Source organism: Clupea harengus, unplaced genomic scaffold (genome assembly GCF_900700415.2).
Source record: "Clupea harengus unplaced genomic scaffold, Ch_v2.0.2, whole genome shotgun sequence".
Taxonomy (NCBI): domain Eukaryota; kingdom Metazoa; phylum Chordata; class Actinopteri; order Clupeiformes; family Clupeidae; genus Clupea; species Clupea harengus.
Window position 1 is genome coordinate 1 of NW_024879958.1, and position 25703 is coordinate 25703.

The 25703-nt window shown below is 40.5% G+C and overlaps 1 protein-coding gene across 2 annotated transcripts; it reads right to left on the reverse strand.

Annotated features, from left to right (window-relative positions):
* Nucleotides 1–206: 206 nt before the first annotated feature.
* Nucleotides 207–25567, reverse strand: dbnlb (drebrin-like b). 2 transcript variants are annotated; one of them, XM_042705780.1, is made up of 13 exons: nt 25168–25567; nt 20448–20503; nt 17451–17563; nt 16523–16597; nt 14046–14192; nt 12240–12317; nt 11781–11932; nt 10826–10880; nt 8010–8103; nt 7372–7491; nt 3431–3496; nt 2767–2864; nt 207–452 (listed from the first exon to the last, which is right to left on the reverse strand). In XM_042705780.1, the coding sequence occupies exons 1-13, from the start codon at nt 25248–25250 to the stop codon at nt 354–356; spliced, it is 1236 nt and encodes a 411-aa protein (XP_042561714.1). In that variant the 5' UTR covers nt 25251–25567; the 3' UTR covers nt 207–353. The 2 variants fall into 2 exon arrangements, with proteins under 2 accessions (XP_042561714.1, XP_042561715.1); XM_042705781.1 differs by lacking the exon at nt 7372–7491 and having other exon boundaries at nt 209–452; nt 25168–25555.
* Between the last annotated feature and the right edge of the window lie 136 nt (nt 25568–25703).

Consider the following 25703-nt stretch of genomic DNA (forward strand, 5'->3'; position numbering starts at 1 on the left):
TAAAGAAGTCGTTTAGTAATCAGAAGGTTGCTAGTTCGATTCCCTGTCGAAGTGTCCTTGAGCAAGGCACTGAACCCCTAATTGCTCCTGATGTGCAGTGTGCCATCAGTGTAAATGTAAAATGTGTATACATTGTAAGTCGCACATATGTAAGTCGCTTTGGATAAAAGTGTCTGCTAAATGACTAAATGTAAATGTATGTTCATATCTATTTCACCACTTAATGTATTTTCATATCTATTTCATCACTTATTTATGATAATAATTTATTATAATAGTTCATATCTATTTCATCACTGCTTGCATCCTCACAGGGCACATGCCTCTATGGGGCAAGGTAGTGGGAATGGCCCTTATGTTCTACCCGAGGGCTTACCTGCTTGGTAGTCGTATAGTGCCCGTGCACAAGGGCCCGTGTTGTCTACGTCCGCCCCACCAGTCTGCTCTTGCACCTGTGGATTCAGAGAGTTTCCAACAAAGGTTCATTTCACTCCCTTGGGGTGCCTTTTTCAAGTCTAAATGATAAATATAATTATAACCAATAAGTATTGAGTATGAACCAAGTCCTGTTATTTCCTGACGATTAATGTATACATTGGTACATACGGTTTATACATTGATTTTGCAAAGTTTCTGCAGCCTTGCGGTTATTAATACTCGGGGGTGGGGGTTGAGGTAATTGATACTCGGGGGTGGGGGTTGAGGTAATTGATACTCGGGGGTGGGGGTTGATAGTAATTAATACTCGGGTGTGGGGGTGGGGGTTGAGGGTAATTAATACTCGGGGGTGGGGGGGGGGGTTGAGGGTAATTAATACTCGGGTGTGGGGGTGGGGGTTGATAGTAATTAATACTCGGGTGTGGGGGTGGGGGTTGAGGGTAATTAATACTCGGGTGCGGGGTGGGGGTTGAGGGTAATTAATACTCGGGTGCGGGGTGGGGGTTGAGGGTAATTGATACTCGGGTGCGGGTTGATAGTAATTAATACTCGGGTGTGGGGGTGGGGGTTGAGGGTAATTAATACTCGGGTGCGGGGTGGGGGTTGAGGGTAATTGATACTCGGGTGCGGGTTGATAGTAATTAATACTCGGGTGTGGGGGTGGGGGTTGAGGGTAATTAATACTCGGGTGCGGGGTGGGGGTTGAGGGTAATTGATACTCGGGGGTGGGGGTTGAGGGTAATTAATACTCGGGTGCGGGAGTGGGCATTGAGGGTAATTGACAACTTTCAACTCAATTATGTGGACAGATATGTACTTGGTCTACAACATGGGTCGGCAACAGGCGTTTTTTTTTTGGCCCGTCAGATTATTCCGATCGTAGCCGGTTGACAAGCTCACGAATTAGGCAAGCTGATGCTAAGCAGAAATGAGAGAGAACATCAGGGCACCATGATTTGCATTCTTAATTTCATCACTCGTCTTTAACTGAACTTCAGCCCGACAGAAGTGTTGCAACAAGATTATTGCGTCACAGCGAAATAAAAAAACATAAGATGAACGCAAAATTGTCTTTCCACATCGTTCCCAGCTAACTCTTTGCTAACTTTACTCTGCACGATATTTTCCCCAAACAATAAACATTGTTCCATTGTAAGGAGGTCGTCAACCAACTATTTCGAAATAAAAGTAGCCTAAGATAGACTCCAAGTAGTAGCCTAGGTCTAATTAGGAGGCTTAATGTTGAAAGAAGTCCATTATTGCTATTATTCACAATAGGCGAGGCTATATTGACAGAGGGGGCTAAGATAGAGTTCATTAAAATAATGAAATTATTCAAACAGACCACCAATGGGCTCATTCACATGGTTTATTATCATTAGTTATTTTCAGTAGATCTATCCATTCTCCATGTAGGTCTAGTTGTTGCGGGGTCATGTAAGGGGCCCCTATCGCAGCGTCTAAATAGGCAGTAACCCAGACTCTGGCCTGCCACCTAGTGGCGAGGAAAAATACTGGCCCGCGGCCCAAGTTACTTGCCGACCCCTGGTCTACAAGGTTCTGGTCATCATTCAACTAATATTTGTCTTCCTGCTCTAAAGCACATTTTTGTAGGTATCTGTTCAGCTTCAAGGCCGAACTGGCCTGTAAAGATGGCTCCAGAATAAGAATGTCAAATACACCATGTGTTCAATGATCAAATACACCATGTGTTCAATGATCAAATACACCATGTGTTCAATGATCAGAAATCAAATGTGGGACACATGGTAAACGGATGTCTTATTTAATTTATATTTTAATTATTTTTGAAAATAGACACTTTTTTTTTTTTTTTTTAAACATAATTTGTATATTATGAACGCTGTGTTCTTTACAGGAATGTATATGAATCTGATTGCAAACACATAATCCCATGGACCACATACCAGAGATGATTGATTTGTTTGGTGGAGTTTAAGCGATCGTTGGAGAGGGTCTCCAGATTAATAATACTGAGTTCACATTATTTAAACAAGCAGTGCACAGCAATAATACTCTTATCACGCTAAAATTCATATTTTACTTAAACCATTATTGTCTGTGATGGCAAGTAAGAAAGCATCAACTGTAGTTTCTTTTACATACTTGTACATTCTTTCTTCTGCTTTCTAGGGAGGCAGGTACTTTTCTATAGTGGAAGGGCATACTTGGCTATAATACGTGTGGGTGCTACTTTGCCTGAGCATAAAGTACTGTTTCATGTGACTATTAGCATACAGAAAGGGTATGTGATTTGATCTAGTATTATTGTCCTAGAGGGATATGTGTGTACTTAATGAACATCACCTGGGCCGGCTCCTCATCCACGCTCTCAGGCTCAGGCTCAGGCTCAGGCTCAGGCTCAACATGTCTCTTTTCAGGCTCTTTGTGCTGCTTAGTAATAACTGTAAAAACATGAACAAGGGTGAATGAAGCACAGTGTTTACAGCTGCTGAAACCTTAATATTAGGGTCACAATAGTAAGCCACATGAAACAGATCCTGTCACCTCTCTCCATTTGGCTACCACTAATAGTACTGAATTGTGCACACACACACACGATGTTCAATTACAGTTTTTCAGAAAAGATTTCAATCCAGTGTCCTAAGAGCATAGAAAGATCTACCCTCCTTATCATTTTCTAAATTTTGAATTTAATAAACATTGTAGAGAAATGTTTTTAGAACAATTTTATTGAAAATGTATAACATGTCCAATGCAGTGGACAATAGGACTTCATTGTTCTTGGGTGAAGCAAACTCAGCGGAATATGGCAAGATTCACTGCAATCATTCAGCAGTAGAACAGACAAAACAGGTCATTTGTTTTCATATACACATTTATACACACACTGCCCTCCCACCCATCAGTTGTCATTCATTTACTAAATGTTGGGAGCACTAGGGCTCTAGAAGATTCCATGTGATGCAGTCAGTGGAGACAGAATGGGTGCTGGTGTCGGTATTCCTACCTGGAGTTTCTGCCTTGGTAGTGACAACCTCACTTTCATCGTTGAATTCTTCCTTAACATTCAGCTCTGAATATAAGACCAAATAATGTAAGGTCATGCCCGTAAACAAAACAGGACACATACATACGTGATCACAGGGAGAAATAGCTTCACATAATGCAAGGAGAGAAATGTAGGTAGATGAATACACAGACTGAGAGAGAGTCACAGAGACAAGGAGAGTATAGAGTACAGAGAGAAAGAAATATAGAAATGGGTGATGGTGGTGACGACCTAACAACCTAAATTAGAGATAGAGTTATAGAAGGGATAAAAAAGAAAAGTGGGTGGATAGATAGATAGATAGATAGATAGAGAGATAGAGAGTGAGTGAAGGAGAGATGCAGGGAAAGCAGCACTGACAGGTGACTGTTGACAATGGACAGTTATACAATGTTAAAGTCATGAACACTCCACCATTCGTAACAATAGGAAGATGTTACTTTTAAGTTTAAAATGTACAAAAATCCAAGAATAGAAAGCGTAAATCTGCATTGGTCTTGCTGTAAGCAGGAATGAGGGGGCCAAGCAGAAAAGCAGGGCATAGTTGTCATGGAAACTTGATGTCACTATGTCAAGGGCATTACCGTAAGCACTAACAGGAAGTGTTATGTTAATTGACCAAAGATCAGCCAAGATTGAGCTCACTGCATTTTTGACGGCTTTGCTGCCTTATTTGAAATGCTGTACTCAGTGGTCAAATGATGTAATGTTTTTTTTTCACAACCTCAGGATAGTGTCCCGACTCCATATAGCAAGTTTGGTGTGAATTCATCAAACAGCTGCTGAGACTTAGTGTTTAGTGGCCGCATCAAATAGGCTGAGATGACAAGTTGCCACGTCTCCTCCTTGGGACCTCCAACAGTATTACGAAAAATAAGATTTCTTTTTGGAGGCAAACACATCAACAGTTATTAGCCAAAACACAGAATGGAGTCCTGAGGCCAGGTTCCAAGTTTAATACATCTAAGTGTCGCTGGGATTTGACCTGGTGGGCAAATGCTTCAGAAAATCAAGAAGCCATATGGATATCTTTATGAGGCTTGGACAGAAGATCTTCTGTGCCAATTTGGTGAACATTTTTCAGAGATAAAAACCCAGTATGGCAGAAGTTGACGTCATAGCTTGATCCATGGATCCAATGTTACCTCACTTTTGAAAATCATCATACGATTCAAGAAGGAGGTACTAGGGCACTCGGGGCGCAGGCATGAAACCGGGTGAAAAGAAAAAGGGGATTGTGCCCAAACGGTGTGACAAATTTCAAAACTTTTGACCATACGGCTCCAGGGACTCTGGCCAAACGAGGATACTTAAATGTGCCACTTGAGACACTATTAGGCACCTCCGTTCAATTTGAATGGGAAAATAATGAGCTGGTCAATTGAAACTCTAGATTAGGGCGGTCCTGTGAATTCTAGAAAGGTGTCGATATCATGAAAACTGTGCGTGGAGTTAAGGCAGGAAAAACAGGGTGAATGGCCTATGGCGCAACCACGTGATAATAAGACTAGGCAGACACACTCAGGGTGCCTCTGCAGCTTTTCTACTTGGCCCCCAAAAAATAGCCTCAAGCAGCAATAAGGGGGCCAAGCAGCCAGCAGGGCATAGTTGCCATGGAATCTTGATGTGATTATGTCAAGCGAATGGCTTTAAGCACTCACAGCAGGTGTCATGTCAATTGATCAAAAATTGGCTGCAATATTTAATCATACTTCCAGTTTGGCAGCTTTGCTGCCGATTTCGATTGGCTGTAATGAACAAACTATAAAAAAAAATTGAAATCCATCTGATAACCTTTGTGAGGCTTGGTCTAAAGATCATATGTGCCAATTGTGGTGAGGACTGGAAAAAAATCTGTGACCAGTAAATATTTTTTATACTTTTCATAAAACCCAATATGGCAGCCACATCAATTAGGTTAACATGACAAGTTGCCATGACTTGAACTTGGGACCTTCCCTGGTGTTACTAGCCATCATTATTTTGAAGGCTAACACATCACAGTTATTAGCCAAAACACATTTTTCTTTATTGCAGTGCGCCACAGTGGTCAAATGACAAAGATTTTTGTGCTTCCTCAAAATGGGTTCCCGAGTACATGTACCAAGTTTGGTTTTGACACCTGTGCCAAATTTCGAGAGGATTGGACAAAATGTGTAGCCTGTTTTTGATCAAATCCAATATGGCGGAAAAACCAATATGGCAGAAATTGACAAAGTTGAACTTGACTTGATCCACAAATCCAGTGGCACCTTGTTCATGAAAATCAGAAAGTCAGTTCAAAAGTGCATAAATGAAAAGGTAAAAACACCAGCTTTTCTGCTTGGTCCCCAATAATAAGTAACAAAATAACAATTGATGCTTTCGTTTGCAAACTCTATCATAGTCAAATGCAATCGGATAACAATATAGTGCTTCATTTCACAAGCACTCTAATGACTATAATGATAGTCTAGAAAATGCAGTTTATTTTGGTATGTAATATTAAGGGCTGAGTAAACCTGATAAAGCTAAAGAGGTACACATGTTTGTAAAGGATCATGTCTAGTCCAAAGGGAGGGGTCTTGTATAGTTATTTTTCTAAAATGGCCAATGAACTACATATTACAAAACTTAATTTCGCCGTCATCCAATGAGAGTGTATCCTGAAATTTTGAGATGTTGTGAATGTGATCGAAGGCTGTATCATATAATCAGTTCTTGAATTTGAGATCAAAATCAAGTGACTGACATTGTTGGTATTGGCCTGGCTAACTAGCTCAAGCCAACAGTTGGCACTGATAAAAACTAAGACGCTTTTATTACACATTTTGGTGATACCATAAACCCTCAAGGGATTTGGGCTCATTTGAGGGTGTTATAAAAACGTGTTACTTGAGTTAACTACAAAAACCCAGCCCAAGGTTCAAAGGTTTGAATGAGGGTCATTTGTTTCATATCAATTTGCTAAAGACTAGATAGTAATAATAGAAAATAAATGTAACTTTTCTTTGTATGATAACGGCGATAGCAGGAAAATATTATGTTTTTTGCTGATCAATATTATCACAATTTGCTGGTGACTAGCATCAATGTGATTTAGCCCATATGTCATTGCATAGCATAGTTCAGCTTTGTAACTTACGGTAGACACAAAAGAAAGTGAGACAGCCACGGTTTTGAAAGAAGAAAGAAAGAAAGAAAGAAAGAAAGAAAGAAAGAAGAAGAAAGAGGAGGGAGGATCTGGAGAGAGAGATAGAGAATGAGTGAACGTGGGAAAGAGAGAAACACATGGGTGATGAAGGAGATGGTTAATAGATAGAGCGGGAGACAGTCAAAAAAGGATAGAGAACTGGAAAGACTTGCACGAAGGAGAAGAACAGTGGGAATTGATAGACAGAGTATTAGAAATAAAAATGGGAAGTGATTGGTTAACATATTATTGGTGCTGTTGTCAGAATAGTGCCCATGTTGTCTTAGTGGCCCTTGTGAACACACTATTACCATTGAAGCACAATTGCACCCACATGTGTTCTGCGCCCACACTCACAAGATAAGATACCTAGATTATTCTGGTTCCCATATGAGGCTGGTACCCATTGGACCTACACTTTGAATGGGACATATTACAAACGTGGTGATGTGGCTTATTTGGGTGTTTTTGTACCTCATAGAGTGAGACAGAAAAAGAACAGACACACTAAACGTCCCAAAAGCCCTCTCCTACAGTGTCCCAATACTAGAGTTCAATACTAAATTACACCTGGAAGTATCCAAAATAACCTCTATGGTAGTCTAACAAAGCACTGAAGTAGTTCAGAAGTTAGTGTGCACTTTTGCTCAATATTTGTGTGAAGTGTGATCAACCTTTTAAAAAATCCACTCTGAAAAGGGCTTGGAAATATAAATCCACTGTGTACCTCTGGCAGGTACAGGCGAGACAGATGTGGCGGCGGGCATCAGGATAGGTTGGCGGAAGGATGATGGTGGCCTATCTGGCTCACACGGCAGCTTAGATAGAAAAGGGCTGTGCAATCGCCCTGAGGCATAGACACAGAATGGGACAAAGAAGACTACAACAGACACGGCAAGCAAGCACAGAGGCTCCAGACAAGAACCCTGACTTAAATCAATAATGTCAAGGCCTTAAGACAGACAGCGTAGAAAAGACAGAAAGGACAGCTGACGTTTAGTTATTGCAAGCTGGTAAGTTGGAGAAGTTAAAGGTAGTGGGACTGTATGCAGGTACACAAAACATACAAAGTTTGGCCACGATACATTTGGAAACTTTACCCCATAGTGGTCATGAAGTAATGAATATCTTACACTGCCTCTTTAGACTGCTTAACAAGTTTGAAATGTTTACAAATGGCAGGCATTGCCATACTGCCTGATAAGACATGTTTGAACATTTATGGGCTTCCACATGCTTCTACATGTTTCTGTCTCCTATTAATACTACTACCCATTACATGACCATCCTATGGACAGAAATATGATCAGTATACTGCAGCTGTGAGTATGGCCTTGCCTGCTCTTTGTGTGATTTCTGCATTACCTGGCTGTGGACAGGAGGGGGCGCTGTCAGCGGTGTCACCAGGGGTGATGCCTCTCTCCCTCTGTTTGAACATCTCTCTGGAGTTGCTGATGCTCTAAAAAATATAATAATTGCAATAAAAATGAATAACAACAACAACAACAATTAATAATAATAACTAACAGAATAATACTGAGAGATTCAACAGGTTTCCAGATTTTTTGGAAGGTTTCATGACGTTTGGAATCACAAGATAATGAGGAGTCAACGCACAGAAGCAAAATGAAGTAAATAGACACAGACACAGACACAAATTGAACAGCAATGTAGGCATCTGCAGAGGTTTGGGCACCCTACTAAGTGAGAACTTGCAACACTTCTTAACATATCACCACTAACAATTTTTTTTTTTGTAGATTGATAAGAGTTTTTTTATTGTTGATTTTTCAGCAACTCTTGATTCCTTGCATATCACCTCACAAGTAGTCTTTTTCATCTCCAAATGCTTGAAAAGTGGGTGTTTGAATGCTGTGACAGTAAAACGTGTTCTTTTTCGTCTCCAAATGCTTGAAAAGTGGGTGTTTGAACGCTGTGACAGTAAAACGTGTTCTTTTTCGTCTCCAAATGCTTGAAAAGTGGGTGTTTGAATGCTGTGACAGTAAAACGTGTTCTTTTTCATCTCCAAATGCTTGAAAAGTGGGTGTTTGAACGCTGTGACAGTAAAACGTGTTCTGCAAAGGTGACAGCCCTTATTGCTTTTTACTTCCATGAAAATGGATAGTCAGTGAAGACCTAAACATAAACTCCAGTCTGCCACGGCATTAACTTAATATGATCTTTCTAAACATTTGTATCAAGCAATAACAAGCTAATACGTTCTGTTTTATAAAATGAGTGTGGCAGTGTTGCTTGTTTAGGCTGGTGGCATTGGAATACCTGCTTTCTAAATGAAGGGATGATCTTTCTGGAAGTGCGTTTTGTGGACCCCTGGATTATTACCCCTGGCTCGTCATCCTTCCTACTGGCCTCTCCCAGGCCACTTCTCTACCTCCTCCTGTTTGATACTCACTCACTCTCTGTGGTTGGGAACTATTTCATGCATTGCTGTTGGTATCTGGAGGAAGATACCGACAGTATGTTGTACAGTGGATATCTTCACGAAAAAAGCCAGCCTTTAACGAGTGACAGGATTTGGTAATCATAGATGTCATGACCTCATGAACATGAGTGTCATATTGCTTTTACACAACAGTTCTACTATCCACTAACTGAGTTTGAACACACCAGATTGTATTTTCTTTTGTTTATTTTTATTTTTTTATTAAATTCTCCGCCCCCCCCTCAAAAACTTCCAATCTGAGTTTTCGGTGTCAAGTGTTGCTAAGCAACGAGTACAGTCACTCCATCCAAGCTGAGTCAGAATGGCTATTTGTGCACATTCATTTGTACACTCACCAGTTGTCACGTTTGTACATTTCCCCAACTCCATTTGCTCCCTTTCCTCACTCGAAAACTGTTAAATGTAACATTATAAAATCGCTGCCTGCCATTCGGCTCTGTCATGTTGACGTAAGGGTATGGGAAAGTGAGGTGTGTGAATGAATAAGTAAGAAAAGTGAAAAATCAAATTCGACAAAATTGTGTCAGACATTTGTGCACGATGAGCTAAGACCCTGATGCCCAATGACTACATCAGACATGATAGCACCAGTAATATCTTTATGTTGAGGATGAGCTAAGTCCCTGATACCCAATGACCAGATCAGACATGATAGCACCAGTAATATCTTTATGTTGAGGATGAGTTGTCATGCAAAACTACACTCCGTGTGTCCCCAAAAACAGGGAAATTGAAGGTTGCTGTGGATCTTCAAAACCATAACATCTGAAAACCATTGCATTTGCAAAAGCATAACATTAACATATGATGTTGGATGTCATAGCAAGCTAATGTAACAGTCTCAGTTCTTTAAATTAGTAGCTGTAGGTTAGCAGAACATGCTAATTGTTCCTTGCAATAAATGAGCTTTAAATGATCATCCAATCTGAATTTGATGGATATTTAACATCCATACACATTGTGTTCATTTGGGTCAGTGGTTGTGTTGTATTCAAATATGAATCATGAAACATGATATGATGCCTGTGATTTTCCCCCCGCAGAGCTAGTCTCACAGTTTTCCCTTTCTAGCCGATCAAATAATACAGTTGTGTGCGAGACACGCGTCTAATTGTCTGCTGTAGTAACAGACGTAAGCCATGGTCTTGAGCTCCCTGCCGAAACATTCTGATTTCAGGCTAAAGTGCGTTTCAGTATAGGATGTATGATACAATGTAAATGTAAGTAACTTTGTTGTGTAACTTACTAACACATTCCTGTCGATCAATTTGGACATTAGCAAGATTGACTGAAGCAAGTTCTCCAAGAACATGGAAATTCTTCGGCTTTAGTGTGATGCATTTGCTACTGTCGCGTATGTTTGTTTACATTCGTTTGCATTTTGTTTTATTGACCGTAATATCATTTTTAGAGGGGCACCAGCCTCGTGTGCACATCCCTGGTGCGTTGCTTAAACAGCTTGATTCTAATACAAATTAACTACTATGAACCTGTAAGGCAGCAGCGCATTGCACTTTGTCTTTACTCATATAATAGGTTGTTAATTATTGACAAATTCAACGAAAGCATATATTGAACGTCTAACTTCTTAAATAAATGTTATTAAAATGTTTAATAAAATGTTACTTTGTTTTCGGGAAAAAATGTAATGGATATAACAAACATTCTAGATGACGTGACTGAGCTGCCTAAACTGGCAGACGGGAGGAAGACTTACCGACGGCTGTCTCTCATCCTCACTCTTGGTAACTTCCTGTTGCTGCTGGTATTTCCTGTCAAAAAAAAGAAAGCTCAGTTGGGCCTCCTACTTCAAGCAGTATTGAGTTCAACATGACTGAATGGGGATCAGGAGAAAGGCTAGTTATGGTGACATTGGCACAGCATGACTGAATGGGGATCAGGGCGAAGGCTAGTTATGGTGACATTGGCACAACACTATTCTGCATTCAGCACTTGTGTTCAGTGAAGAGTAGCAAACACAAACAGGATTAATGTCTCTCATTAATAGAGGCATAATTGTCATAATGGTGAGTCAGTCCACCACGTTTGGTAAAAGTTTACATAAAAGTGCTGCTGAAATATGGGCTCACTTCCTGTTTTGCTGGCTTCGCCACCGTTTTTGATTGGCTGTTCTGGGCTAATGCTTTTGAAAATCAAAAATCCATGGGATAATTTTTTGAGGCTCTGTCTTTTAAAAAAAAAAAAAAATCTTTTTTTAATTTTGGTCATCACTCATAGCAAGCTTCATGTCAATTGCCCAAAGATTAGCCAAGATATGAGTTCACTTCCTGTTGAGTGGCTTTAGAGGACGACTGGTTTAAATCAAAAAATACCTTTGATAACTGCCTCAATTTTTTCTAAATAAATTGTACTTTAGGTTTAATACATAATATTTTTCAACCTTACTTAAGGTTTAAACATTTTACTCGATTTAAAAAAATGTACTTAATCTACACACCTAGCCTGGTGAGGATTTGCCATTCATTTCGTTTGCATATGTTTGAATGTATTTAGTAGATCATCAGTCACAGTTTAAAAAAAAAAAGCTTTAAAATCTAAGGAGCTATATTTATATTTTATGAAAAGAGGTCTGCGATTGGAAAAGAGGTTCTTAGTCTGACCCATGTGTGTGACAAATATTGTATATGTAAATCAGTGTTCAAAAAGCTCACTTTTGCTCATTGATTTGAGAGGCTCTCTCTGTGTCCCGTTTGTCCCTCAGGATGGTCTCCTTCGCCTCGCGGTCCTTTCTCTCTTGGTCCAGCAGCTGACGCTCGTCGTCTGCCTTACGCCTCTCTTCCTGACGGCGCTTCTCCTCATCTCTCTAAGACAAACACACACAAGCACAACAGTGATGCTAAAAACATAAGTGAGAGATAGAAGATTAGTGGAAGGGAAACCATTAAACTAGAGAGAAGATAAGAAGGCTGGTTTAAGATTAGTGGAAGGGAAACCATTAAACTAGAGAGAAGATAAGGAGGCTAGTTTAAGATGAGTGGAAGGGGAACCCTTAAACTAGAGAGAAGATAAGAAGGTTAGTTTAAGAGGATGGAATAAAGAGAACATGGTGTTGGTCTCATTTGACTGGAATGAACTGTAGTTCACTGAAACAGAAAGAAATCTGGTGTTACCTCAGTCTGGGCCCAGAAATTGTCTTTATTGATTTTCTTGATTTCGGACATGGCGTTGGTTTTCTGATACACAGAGCCCTGTTAAAAGAAAAATGACTTTAGACAGCCAGTGGTGTTTTAAGGTTTAGAACCCATTAGACTCATGTTTTACAAACCAATCAAAACTGAACTAATGAATCCCTGTATATAGTAGAAGGACGATGGCATAATTGATCACACTCCATTACATATACCAAGATGATGGTCGCGTCTCTATATAGCCACTTCAAGGACAGCCTGGCCCTCTGAAACTGAGAACACTTTGAGGGGTCCATTTGAAAACATGGCATGATGTCTGTCATACAAGCAGGACTGTTAACAACTCAGGCCCACAGGTTTACACACACAGGAAGAACACATCCTCAGAAGCCTCACAAGTGAAATAAAACAGGAGAAAGTCTTAGAGTCACTAAGCAGCTCTTGATGAAACACCAATTAGCATCCATTCATATCTCAATACTATCGTAAATCTGTGTTTGTTATGGAGCCAGAGGCATAGCAAAGCAATGGCGGTTGAAAGCATGCTTCGTTATTATGGTAGCTGCATCTGTGGAATGTTCCGGTCCATACATTTAGTGTGTGTATATATTAAATTATACATTACATTATTACAGTCATTGATACATTTAGTGTGTGTATATATTCAATTATACATTACATTATTACAGTCATTGATACATTTAGTGTGTGTATATATTCAATTATACATTACATTATTACAGTCATTGATACATTTAGTGTGTGTATATATTCAATTATACATTACATTATTACAGTCATTGATACATTTAGTGTGTGTATATATTCAATTATTGCATTCATTGATCCACTTGTTCAAAATAGTTTTAAAAACAGTGGATGCTGTGTGTTGCTGCTGACTGCCCTGGTGAAATGTCACATTTCATTGATATTCATGAAGAAACTCAATGGTCATTAGTTAGTTGGTGCTGTTTGAGACCAGGTGCACACTTTCTTAGTAACAGCATGGCATTTTAAAGGCCAGCCTAAGCAAGTTTGTTTGCCCTGTGTTTTGCACTCTTTAGTGACACGGCTGTTTGGTTTGGTGCCACATTTAATGGACTTCTTAGTATCCCATTCATATCACGTCATTTCTGTCACTTCATTTAGGCCTGCTTGAAATCCCCAGTCAAATGCTCACAAAGGCAGCTTTGATCGGCTATTGTCTTCAAAAAAAAAAACTCTGGCATCCACTGCCTCACCATGAAAGGGAAATACACTTTCAATAAAAGCCACATTGTTTTTTTCTTGTTTTTTTCCTTTTATTGGAAACTGGCTGAAACCAGTGCTTATTTCACATGAAGCCCTAGTGCATTAGCTAGCTACCTAGTTCATCTGCCAAACTAGCTATTAAGGTAGAGGAATGGTATTGCTGGTGAAAGTATATAATAATGGCAGTATAACATGATGTCACACAAACAACCCAACAATCCAATACCCGCTCTCAACTAGCAGGACTCCTAGTTCTACTAAAGTAATGCAATTTTAGGTAGTGTATTCCAACCCTAGAAATGTGAATAATGTGGTGAAAGAACGGAGCAAGGAGCATTGAGGAGACATTGCAGCCTTTGAAGGCAAGGCCAACAAATATCTTCATATCTCCTAATCTCTCCTTATCTCTCTCCATCGTAGCGTGTTGTGTGTGCTCGAGGTCTGTTACGGAGAATAAACCGACACCCTATCCATCAGACCGGCATTCCATTCGAGTTCTTTGCTCAAATCAGGCAATGACTGGATTAGGACTCTTACCACAGGGGCTTGAGGTCCGTCATCTTTAAAGCGGTTGGACTCTTTATGAAAGCTGTAGTTAGCACCAGAAGCCTTGGCCACTTTCTGCATAATGACCTCGGGTTCCACATCCTCGTCTGCACGTGCATTAATGGTGATGTGGGCCCCCTGAGGAAACACAGCTTCATTGGTACCGATCCTCACACATACACACACATGGGAGCTTCATTGGTACAGATCCTCACACACACACACACATGGGAGCTTCATTGGTACAGATCCTCAAACACACACACACACACATGGGAGCTTCATTGGTACAGATCCTCACACACACACACACACATGGGAGCTTCATTGGTACAGATCCTCAAACACACACACACACACACATGGGAGCTTAATTGGCACAGATCCTCACACACACACACACACACACACACACACACACACACACACACACACACACACACACACACAAACACACACACACATGGGAGCTTCATTGGCACAGATCCTCACACACACACACACACACACACACACACACACACACACACACATGGGAGCTTCATTGGCACCGATCCTCACACACACACACACACACACATGAAATAAAGCTTCATTGGTACAGATCCTCACACATACACACACACACACACACACACATGAAACAAAGCTTCATTGGTACAGATCCTCACACACACACACACACATGGGAGCTTCATTGGTACAGATCCTCACTCACACACACACACTCATGGGAGCTTCATTGGTACAGATACACACATATACACACATGGGAGGGTGGACAACCCACTAAACTTTCTAGTTTCTAGTAAATTCATAATGTGTTTCTCTGTAAACTGCTTTTGTGCAGGGCTTTTGATAAATGAGCAGATAAAAGAACACAAAAATAAATAAGACATTTTTAAAAGTGCATTAAAACTAACTAATCATGAAAGATTTTAAAAGAAGAGTGCATTAAGTCAGTTAAAATAACATTTTAAGTTAATTGAAAACTATTCATTTCATTTTGACCATGACTTCTGACTTGATCAATGTTTACTAATCTGTTTTGTGTGAATGTTCCCTTAAGTGAATTTCTTGTTTCTGTTTCATTTAAAGTTGAGCTGTCTACTCTACCCCCTACCTGGCACCTGTCCTCCCACAGATAATCAAGTCACCCTAGTGTCAAAATGTTAAACAGAGTATAGAAAAAAGTAGAGTATAAGTGCCAATAATTCATTCTTAGAGGACCAACGGGACTTGGCTCTTAAAACACCTTTGTGGCACCCCGTGTAGTGCTTAGGGGTGATATAATCAGTCTTTTTTGAGTTGATAGCGCTTCTAGCAGCTGTGTTTTCAATAAACTGCAGCTTTGCAATGGTTTGGCTGCTAGCAGAAGAAAACAGAGTACTGCAGTAGTCCAGAGAGGAAGAAATGAGTGTCAAATGTGTTAAAATAGGTCAAATTTTAGGGGTGAGTTTGACTGTGGTTTGACAAACACTAAGAGGGACAGGAAGAGAGGTGTCAGTCTGTCAGAGTGCTTTTCTGAGCCAGTAACGAGGACTTCTGTTTTAACTGAGTTTAACTGTAGGAAGTTGATCTGATCGCGGACTTCTGTTTTAACTGAGTTTAACTGTAGGAAGTTGATCTGATCTCGGACTATGAGTGCGGTAATCTTCTAAAGATCATCTGGTTCAGCAGCAGACACCTGTATATGACTGGTATATGGAACTGTGCTCTGCAGAAAAGGATCCGGATCTTAATAGCTCAGACTGCGTGCGTGTGTGTGGGGAGGGGGGTCATTCACATGCTGGACTTTTCTACAGTGTAGAGCTGTTTTCCCAGTTTGAATGTGGTAATCATTGGTCTAAAGTCTATAGAGATGACATTTACATTTAGTCATTTAGCAGACGCTTTTATCCAAAGCGACTTACATATGTGCGACTTACAATGTATACACATTTTACATTTACACTGATGGCACACTGCACATCAGGAGCAATTAGGGGTACAGTGTCTTGCTCAAGGACGCTTCGACAGGGAATCGAACTAGCAACCTTCTGATTACTAAACGACTTCTCTACCACTGTACCACTGTCGCCCCAGTACACATACACGTTACTGAATCGAATCGAAAGCAGGGTCTCTCAAGCACTACCATGAGCATTATCTAAATGTGGCTAATGAATGCTGTGTCCACTAACTGTGGTCTTATACACGCTTCTGTCAGTCTGCCCCAGGGCAGCTGTGGCTACTGAGGTAGCTTACCACCACCGGTATGACTGTGTCTGAATGACTACTGGACTCTGGACTCTGTAAAGCGACTTCCGGTATTTAGAGAAGCGCTATATAAGATTGAATTGATTGATTGATTGATTGATTGATACTCATTTTACATATACACATCACCAAATGAACACTGAGAAATGAACGGGCATACAGCGTGTGATACAGCACTAAATAATAGGCATCATAGGACTTTGTGTTACCTTGAGGAAGTTAGCCATGGAGCTAACATGATTGGCACACAGTCCCTTTCTGGCATCCTTCACCCCTTCACCTGTCTGAGAAAATCAATACAAATAAATAAATAAATCAATAAATAAGGATCATTTTCCTATGATTCTAGCACCATCATTTCCAGACTATTAACTGTGGTTTATACACACATTTTTGCCTGGTAAAGCGTGAATGTGTCTCTCTCTTCATCTTTCACATCCGAATCCCATTAATGTATCAGGTAAAAACAACATGGGATAGATAGCATTCACACTCAGTCTTCCATAACCAAAAAAGTAACAGGTTTGATGTATTCCCACTGGACGCTACAGAGCACCAACCTCCATGAGAGGTGTGAAACATGCTAGGTCTTACGCAAGTTAACCTAGCTAACAGTTGGTCGTTGCTAGCATGTGTAATGTGAAGTGAATATGAACTTGTGCTTATATGAAGCTGCACAGGCACCAAGAGGGTTTCTACCCATCATAGCTTTTTAACTATCCTAGCGATCTCTAGCTTAGGGAACCATCTTCACAATTGGCAGCTCCTAGCATGTGTTAATATGAACTGACATTTAAACTGTTGAAGGTTATCTAAAAGTGCCTAGACAACTATGAAACCATGAAACACTGTCTGCTATACGGTGCGGTTAATAGTCCCTCTCTCTCTCCCTGTCTGCTATACGGTGCGGTTAATAGTCCCTCTTTCTCTCCCTGTCCTGTAGATATGGCAAACCAGGATCAGATTTACGATAACTAAAGTCTTTTTGATGAACTGACTGGTGGAATAACCGTCATCATTCAACCACAAACACAGAAACCTAGAAGCCATTGGTGGTTGGCGGGTGCTAATTTTGCGCCCTGCAGCTAAAGTAAATAAACCAATCTTAAAGAAAGTGGAAGAGGATAGACAACTCACCCAGTTGATCAGAACATACTTGGGCAGGCCAGAGTTGGGGTCTTCAACACGGCAGAGGCCGTACATCACTTTACCACTGCTCAACTCTTCTATGAGTTCTTCCAAGCCACCATCTGGAAAAACATTTCAGTTAAAAGGTGCTATACATCGAATGCTGCCTGTTGGAAATGGTTTCATCTGTCAGCTTCTATAGGAAACAATGAAATCTTCAACAAGGTCATGTGGTCGGAGTTTTTAGTTTTTTCAGAAAGCAGTTTATTGAAAAGTAAAAAAAAAAAAACAGACAGTGAAACATGTTTCAACCAATTACATTACACAGAAAGAAAAAAAAAAAAAAGTAAATAAATGTAGTCTAAAAACAATACGCTGTAATCAATGATCCAGCTTTGGATCTCGTGGGGTTTTGTTTAGCTGCTATGCATCTGCATAGGTTTTCTGCAGCTGGCTGCAATATATATGGTACAGTTTAACCATAGGTCAAACCTAAACAAAACAATTGCCCTACACATAGCGTGAGCTCACTGGGATCAAGTTTTTAACAGCCCCAGAAGGGGCAAACGTTTGTGATGGGGCTGACGATGCACACACTAGACTAATGCACAGATAATGACTTTGAATAATGAATACTCCTGAATATTAGGCTAAATTCAAACCTACAGTAGAATGGTCTGGATGGACAACTTCATTCAGGCTAGAATCGTTGAAGTTGGTCTTCTATGGAGCCTGCGTTATTAAAGTGCTTCAAATTAACCATGCAAGCGCCGTCACCCGGCCTACTTCACCAAGGCAGTTCTACAATAAGATTGTATGCTCTTGCTCTTCTGCCTCTTCCTTTGTTATGGTGTACCCAGTTCAAAAGCAGAGTGCCAGCCCTGTCCCCTGCACCTTTAGGATATGCTTAACAACCATGTCGATGTTGTGTAGGCTGAAATACTCAAAAATCAGAGTAGTGTCATCAGGTTACTGTTATGGTCAACTACAACCTGGGTGTTACATAAAAGGTATACTTGCACCATTGCACATTGTCTGGTGGGTTTTAAATGAAAGCTCCACTATGTAAATAAATTGTAAATAAACTGGCAAGCTGTCAGCTAGTAAGCTAAATTATTTCATACTGCCCACACTGAGCAAATTGGGGGCAAAATATGACTAAATTGGTCCACCCCTTCCTCCTCTCCTGTTGCAGAAGTAACCAAAACGTTTGGCTAAGATGGCAGAGGCTAAAGTGTACCTGAAGCATGAAAACATTTATATAACTGAAATATATCTATGTTGCCATTAGTACTCATTACATTAGTAATCTAAAATTCTTACACAAAGCACCTTTAAAGGTCCTCTAATGAGTACGATGAGTGTCTACGCAAGGCAAGGCACATTTATTTCTATAGCCCATTTTACACACAGAGGCAATTCAAGGTGCTCTTGATAAATAAAAGCAAACGGAACATCTAAAGGAAAGTTAAAGACAAGTGAAGATGTACAAATATAATTAAAAGGACGTAAAGAACTTAATTTAAAAAACACACTAAGTACATCAAATAGAATAAACCCCATTGTGGAAGTTGCCCCGACTGTGTTTATCTCTTTTGGACCACCATCTAGAGAACCAAAGATTAATAGGCCATAGGGCTTAACCGTAAGCCTGACACTTAACTTCTCTGCCAGGAATGACTAGAGGTCTACTTCCAGAATTAAAGTGCATTAGAACACTTCTACAGATCATAGTGAAACTGATTTGTTCTTTTTGAAGTAGAGAGCATTTGATCATCTGAGAGCAGGTCTTAAGTGTGACACTACTGTTGGAGCACCTTTGATGTCATCAGGAAGTTGGTTCCAGATCTGAGCAGCACAGCAGCTAAAAGCTGCTTCACCATGTTTAGTTCTGACAGTAGGTATTTCCAACAGATTTTTCCACAGTGATCTGAAAGGTCTAGTAGGTGCTTACAGCTGAAACATATCTGAGAGGTAATTTGGTCCTGTTCCATTCAGTGATTTAAGTGAAACAAGCAGCAGTGCTTTAAAGTCAATTCTGTGACTTACTGGAAGCCAGTGTAAGGACTTAGGTATTGGAGAAATGTGGTCAGTTACTTTTGTTTTTGCAAGAACTATGGCAGCTGCCTTTTGTTGAAGCTGAAGCGGTTTGATTGTCTTTTTAGTCCTCTACGTTTGGTTATGTTTTTGAGATGGTAAAAAACAGTGCCCTTTAAGTAGGGGCTTTATAACCGCTGTTTTACAGGGACTGTAGCAATGATATTCATCTTAAGCATAGAACTGAGAAACAGATCTGAAAAGGTTGGTAAGCAGCACGTGGAAGAGTTGAGGTTCTGACAATGAGTTTCATTGTCTATCAAACTAAATTCTGTCAGTAAAAAATGTAGTTCCCCTCTCGTTGTTGCTGGAAATGCCAGCTGTTTAGCTGTTAGTAATTGAGAGGATATGTTCTGATTTTCATTAATTTTACCATTTGAAAAAAGATGCAACTTATTAGCAGAGATAAGTTCAGGTGCCAACTGTGAAGGGGGGTTAGTTCTCTTCTCGACAGTGAAGGGGGGTTAGTTCTCTTCTCGACAGTGAAGGGGGTTAGTTAACTTCTCGACTGTGAAGAGCACACATGTATTGTTTATATTTCTACTGACGATGGAGAAGAAAGATTCTCTTGCTTCGCATATTTCAGCATTATATGTGCAGAGCATCTGTTTACGGGTTTGATAGCGGCCCTGAAGTTTGAAAGAAAACTTCAAAATACAGTCTTCTTACACTCCCTTTTAGGAGTTTAACAGTTGGGTTTTGTTTCCATAGTGCCTCCTGTTTGTAGGTGACTGTGTTCACTTTTACTGGAAGATGGTGATAAGTGAAGGCACTAAATATCCAGGAATCTACATTTCACAGATAACCCTCTCTTGTTTCACATTTGTGCATTAAGTGTCCCCCATCAAATGCATTAAGATGTTCAACATCATCAAAAATGCTTAAATAATGAATAAACCACTCTCTCACCTCCCTTCTCTGCAAGCCGGATGTCATTGGTATTTCCTTCATAGGTGAACAAGGCCCTGAAAAAATAAAAAAGTCACATTAACAAGTGCTATTTTATAGCAAATCCTGAATTATTTGATATGACAATAGACATCAGCAACTAGAGATGCATTTCAGCAAGGAAATGCAAATGCGATCGCACTGCAGCAGCAGCAGTCGGCCATTGCATACACTACGTGGAGGCTAACGCTAACACTAACGCTAACCCTAACCCATACACATATGCAACTACGTGGACGCTAATGCTAACCCTAACCCATTGCATACACATATGCAACTACGTGGAGGCTAACGCTAACACTAACCCATACACATATGCAACTACGCTAACCCTAACCCTAACTCTAACCCATACACATATGCAACTACGTGGACGCTAACGCTAACCCTAACCCATACACATGTGCAACTACGTGGAGGCTAACCCTAACCCATACACATATGCAACTACGTGGAGGCTAACCCTAACCCATACACATATGCAACTACGTGGAGGCTAACCCTAACCCATACACATATGCAACTATGTGGACGCTAACTCTAACCCTAACCCATACACATATGCAACTACGTGGAGGCTAACGCTAACCCATACACAACTACGTGGACGCTAACGCTAACCCATACACATATGCAACTACGTGGACGCTAACGCTAACTCTAACACATACACATGCAACTACGTGGACGCTAACGCTAACCCATACACATATGCAACTACGTGGACACTAACCCTAACCCATACACATTGCAACTACGTGGATGCTATCGCTAACCCATACACATTGCAACTACGTGGATGCTATCGCTAACCCATACACATATGCAACTACGTGGACGCTAACGCTAACCCATACACATTGCAACTACGTGGATGCTATCGCTAACCCATACACATATGCAACTACGTGGACGCTAACGCTAACTCTATCCCATACACATATGCAACTACGCTAACTCTAACGCTAACCCATACACATATGCAACTACGCTAACTCTAACGCTAACCCATACACATATGCAACTACGTGGACGCTAACGCTAACTCTAACACATACACATATGCAACTACGTGGACGCTAATCATACAATAAACATAAAGGTGTACGGCTGTGATTCTCTCACAGTAATGGCCCACTGACATTCTGACATTTTTACTAGACAGGTCGCGAAACCAATTTCACTATTATTTCACTTCACTCTTGCTCACACTCCTGCCTGGTTTAGTGCATGGCCTATCAGGTACAGGCCCAGGGGCCCTAAATCCTGCACCAAGTAGGCCCCACTGCTCCAGGGTTGACCCTTGAGAGACCTTGAAAGGCCCCTAGCAATACATGAAGGGAAACATGGGCACCAGCCTGAATGCAAGTGGTCCAGAGCTAGTCGGATCCTGTGGCATCTGATCAATCTGGGCTATAGCCCCTCATATATTCACCTTGAAAACAGAGGTGCTTATAGCAAAAGAAACAGACCAACGGAACTGAGTGGAACTTGAGTTGCAGCGTCCACAGAGAGAGGAGCAATCAAGCACTGCACAGAGAGGAGCAATCAACCACTGCACAGAGAGGAGCAATCAAGCACTGCACAGTGCACACAAAGTTGGGAGATATGAGCACCCAGACGAAAAGCTCCGGTTTTAAAATAACAATCTATCCTTCTTGGCAATTTCAAGAAGAAAACTCAACATAAATCATTTAGTGTGGGTACTGGGTATCGATCTTGATGCCAAACCACATGTTTACTGATGTGACTATATAGCAACCTTAGCTAAATAGCCCTTACACCAATAGTTAGCCTATGGTGAACTGATGGCCAAGTCTGTCAAGTTTTCTCTCTCAATTCAATTCAAATGGCTTTACTGATATGACTGCATTCAATACAACATTACCAAAGCATACCAACATAAACTATACAATCGTTATAAACATAAATAAATCAAATAAAACAAACAATAAGCAGGAACGGTACAAAGGGCATGGGGAACAAAAGGGGCTGTGGAAGATAGGTAAGTAACATGTGATATAAACATAACAAGTGAATTATTAATTAGTAAAAATGAATTATTAGCCATGTGGGAGAGGGTGTTCACAGAGCTGTGGAGCTCATGGCAGGCTGCTACATGATATCTCGCTAGGGTCTTGCTAACCCAGTCTACAGCAGTCCTCCCTCTCTCCCAGTAGAGCCAGGAATCTCTCCAGGTCACTTAGATAAAGGAACTCTGGGAACATTTGAATTTTTTTTTGCAAAATATTGGTCTTGGTTGCACAGAAAGCGCATGTTGCACCGTGAAGGAGTGCATGTACAGCATACGGCGTGTGTTGTGGCTGTCGCCAGCCAGTTGGGCACTGCTATTGTATCCTGCCACCCTTACTATGCTAGTATTTAACTAAAACTCCCCATGCACCAAGCCAGCCAACATACTAACTAAACATAACTCATCACAACTAAACACATATAAAATTCCCGATATCAATAACATCAACAGCATGCAACACGTATTGCGGCTGTCGCCAGCCAGTTGGGCACTGTTGTGTATCCTGCCACCCTTGCTATCCTAACTCAAATCTTCATGCACCATAACCCATGATAACTACACATACACAAAGTAGGGCAGCCGGGCGGCAGGTCTCCCCTGTCCCGCGTCGCCATTAGAATGATGATGCCAGAGTTTTTGAGATCATTAATGAACTCAGAGTTATTACTTTTTAGTCCAAAGGCTGATCATCTAAACCCCTGGACATTCCATTGGCTAATTACAAAGGATTCGTATTGTTTCATGTTGCAATATTAATTATCGAATTTGTTGTTTTTTTTCATACAGATTGAAAATTATTTTCTTTAACCTGTGGATGATAAGCCTGGAGTTGTAAGCGATTATTTTAAGGATAGAATTGGTTTATATTAACAGTATTAATAATGTATAACCGCATTTGCATTTATTACATTTTGATCCGTTAATAGTTTTCATAAACAGTTACAACAGTAGTGTATAGCAATAACAAGGGTATACAAATGTAGCAAGATTTTTTTCTGGTGTGTGTGTGTGTGTGTGTGCGCTTATAGTTTTCCGCTTTGTCACGCATGTCATTTTAATGTCTAGGTAAATATACCTCCCCATCCTACCATTGCCGATCTTGCTTTAAAAGAACAAACAAACAAAAAAAGCCCCAGTCAAACTTGCCTTAGCCACTGATCTTTCCAAAAGGCTAGAAACTACCCTAGTCTGATCATTATAGACATTTACTGCTTTAAATGCATGTTTTGCACCATATGTGAGTTCCTATATGTCCTTGTATGTCTAGCCTTTCTGTGTGACAGTTACAAATAATAAATGAAATGACTGTGATTTAAATAACACTATGATACATTAAGCAAGCCTGCCTTGTTTGATCGGTTGTGAAAGGTCAGGCTGGGTCGGTGGCAAGGCATGCTGGGGCAGAAACAACACGAACAGACACAGGGTACTGCTACAATCTGTCTCATAAATGATGTGTGATGGGCTATAAACTCCTGTTGTAACTGTTTATAAATACTATTAACTGATCAATATTAATTCATGCGAATATGGTCTTTATTTTGTGTCCATTAATGTGCTATCTTGGTATGCAATCTACAGGTATTAAATAGGTAACGTAAGCACAGGGTGGTGGGACTGTGAGTTGCTTCTTGCTCTTGTGTTAAGTTTCAGTTTCAGGTGACATTGACTAAAGGTAGGCTAAACAAGGTGTTGATTCAGGGGTTTATACACACAATGGAGCTAGTTCAGTTTTGAGATCACGCCTCCTAGCTTTGGGTAGATCACCAATGTGTATCTGTTCTCACCTACCTCAGTTCTCAGCTCCATCACACTAGATGTGATAACCACATTTACACATTATTACATTACCTTCCTGAGTCTGCCAAACCGTAGCCTCACAGTATTGTACCGTATTGTGATTTATTACTGACCCTGTAAGTCTACTCCAGGTTGTTATCGACATCACCTAATGTGCACCTTAATCTGTTATTTGCAGATAAAAATGCAGCACATGCTAAAAGAAAAGGTTCCAATCAGCATTACCAAGGCCTCCGTTTTTATCAGAAAGCATATAACTTACATTCAAATGTATTTATACATTTCACGTACATATTCACAATGGCTTCATGCTGAAATGCAGAACACAATTATAAACACCAACGTTAGCCAGCAAACGGTGACTCCAACCTCTAAAACTGTAACGTCAGGTAGGCCAACCAATGAGGAAGTCAAACATTTGCAAATAACTCTAGCGAGACTGCAACCGGAAGATGTTCTCTTGGGTTGTATCAGTCAGACCACAGATTGATGTAACCGTTAGCTATAATAATTGAACAGGAAGTTAAATAATTGACATGTATATGAAAATTCTTTTTAGTTACATGGAAATACCTTGACAGTGACATTTTAGTGGACGCGCTTCAAGCTAGCCTGACCTGAACTGGTTTTGTTATCCAACTTAGCTGGCTAGCTATTGATGGCAAGCTGTGTCTATCTCAGAGGGCAGGTATTCCATCTGTAAGCACAATGTTTTACATGAGCGGAACCTGTGCTTAGTGATAACGCCAGTCTCGTTACTTCACTAATCAATGTATGAATGTAAGAGCAAGAAACAACTTAACTAGTTAGCCAGCTAGCTAATGATTGAAAAGATATCGGACTTACCAATTGGTTTTAGATTTCTCATCCACCACTTCTTTATATGCTGCTGTGAGGGCAGGACCGTTTTTACACAGATTCACAGACATCGTATGTGATGTCAATATTTTAAACCTGTAACGAATTCAAGACAGATTGCTGGGTCTAAGAAAATAGCTTTAGATTGTTGTAGATAATTGCTACGCCTCTGTGCTAGCTAACGGTTGTCGAAATGGTCACATCCAGACACAACCCGCCTTACGCTCGCGCATGGGTGTTTGCACCTTTTGCGCAACCGAGGAAGAGTGGCAAAACTATCAAGTTAAAGTGTATGGCGATCATTTTTTGCATGAATGCTTTCCATTACTTTTAGCCACTAATGTATGCTGTTCGGGCGTACAGATCCGCATGAAAGCGCTCACTTTGACGGCTTGTGGACCAGATCCGTGACAGATGGAATGTTTAAGATGAGACCTCTAACTGCAAGCAATACACTACTTGTCTATGCCGGTTTGGACACAACTCAAGGCTAAACTGATTTGGCCCAAAGCTGTAATAGGCTT

What these genes read in the sequence shown, in the direction of transcription:
- dbnlb (XM_042705780.1), bottom strand. Translation starts at nt 25,250, where the DNA reads ATGTCTGTGAATCTGTGTAAAAACGGTCCTGCCCTCACAGCAGCATAT. An exon ending in CCCCTCCTGTCCACAGCCAG is followed by an intron (nt 7,492 to 8,009) that starts GTAATGCAGAAA and finishes TCTATGCCTCAG; the next exon opens with GGCGATTGCACAGCCCTTTT. An exon ending in CTCGCCTGTACCTGCCAGAG is followed by an intron (nt 3,497 to 7,371) that starts GTACACAGTGGA and finishes TCTTATATTCAG; the next exon opens with AGCTGAATGTTAAGGAAGAA.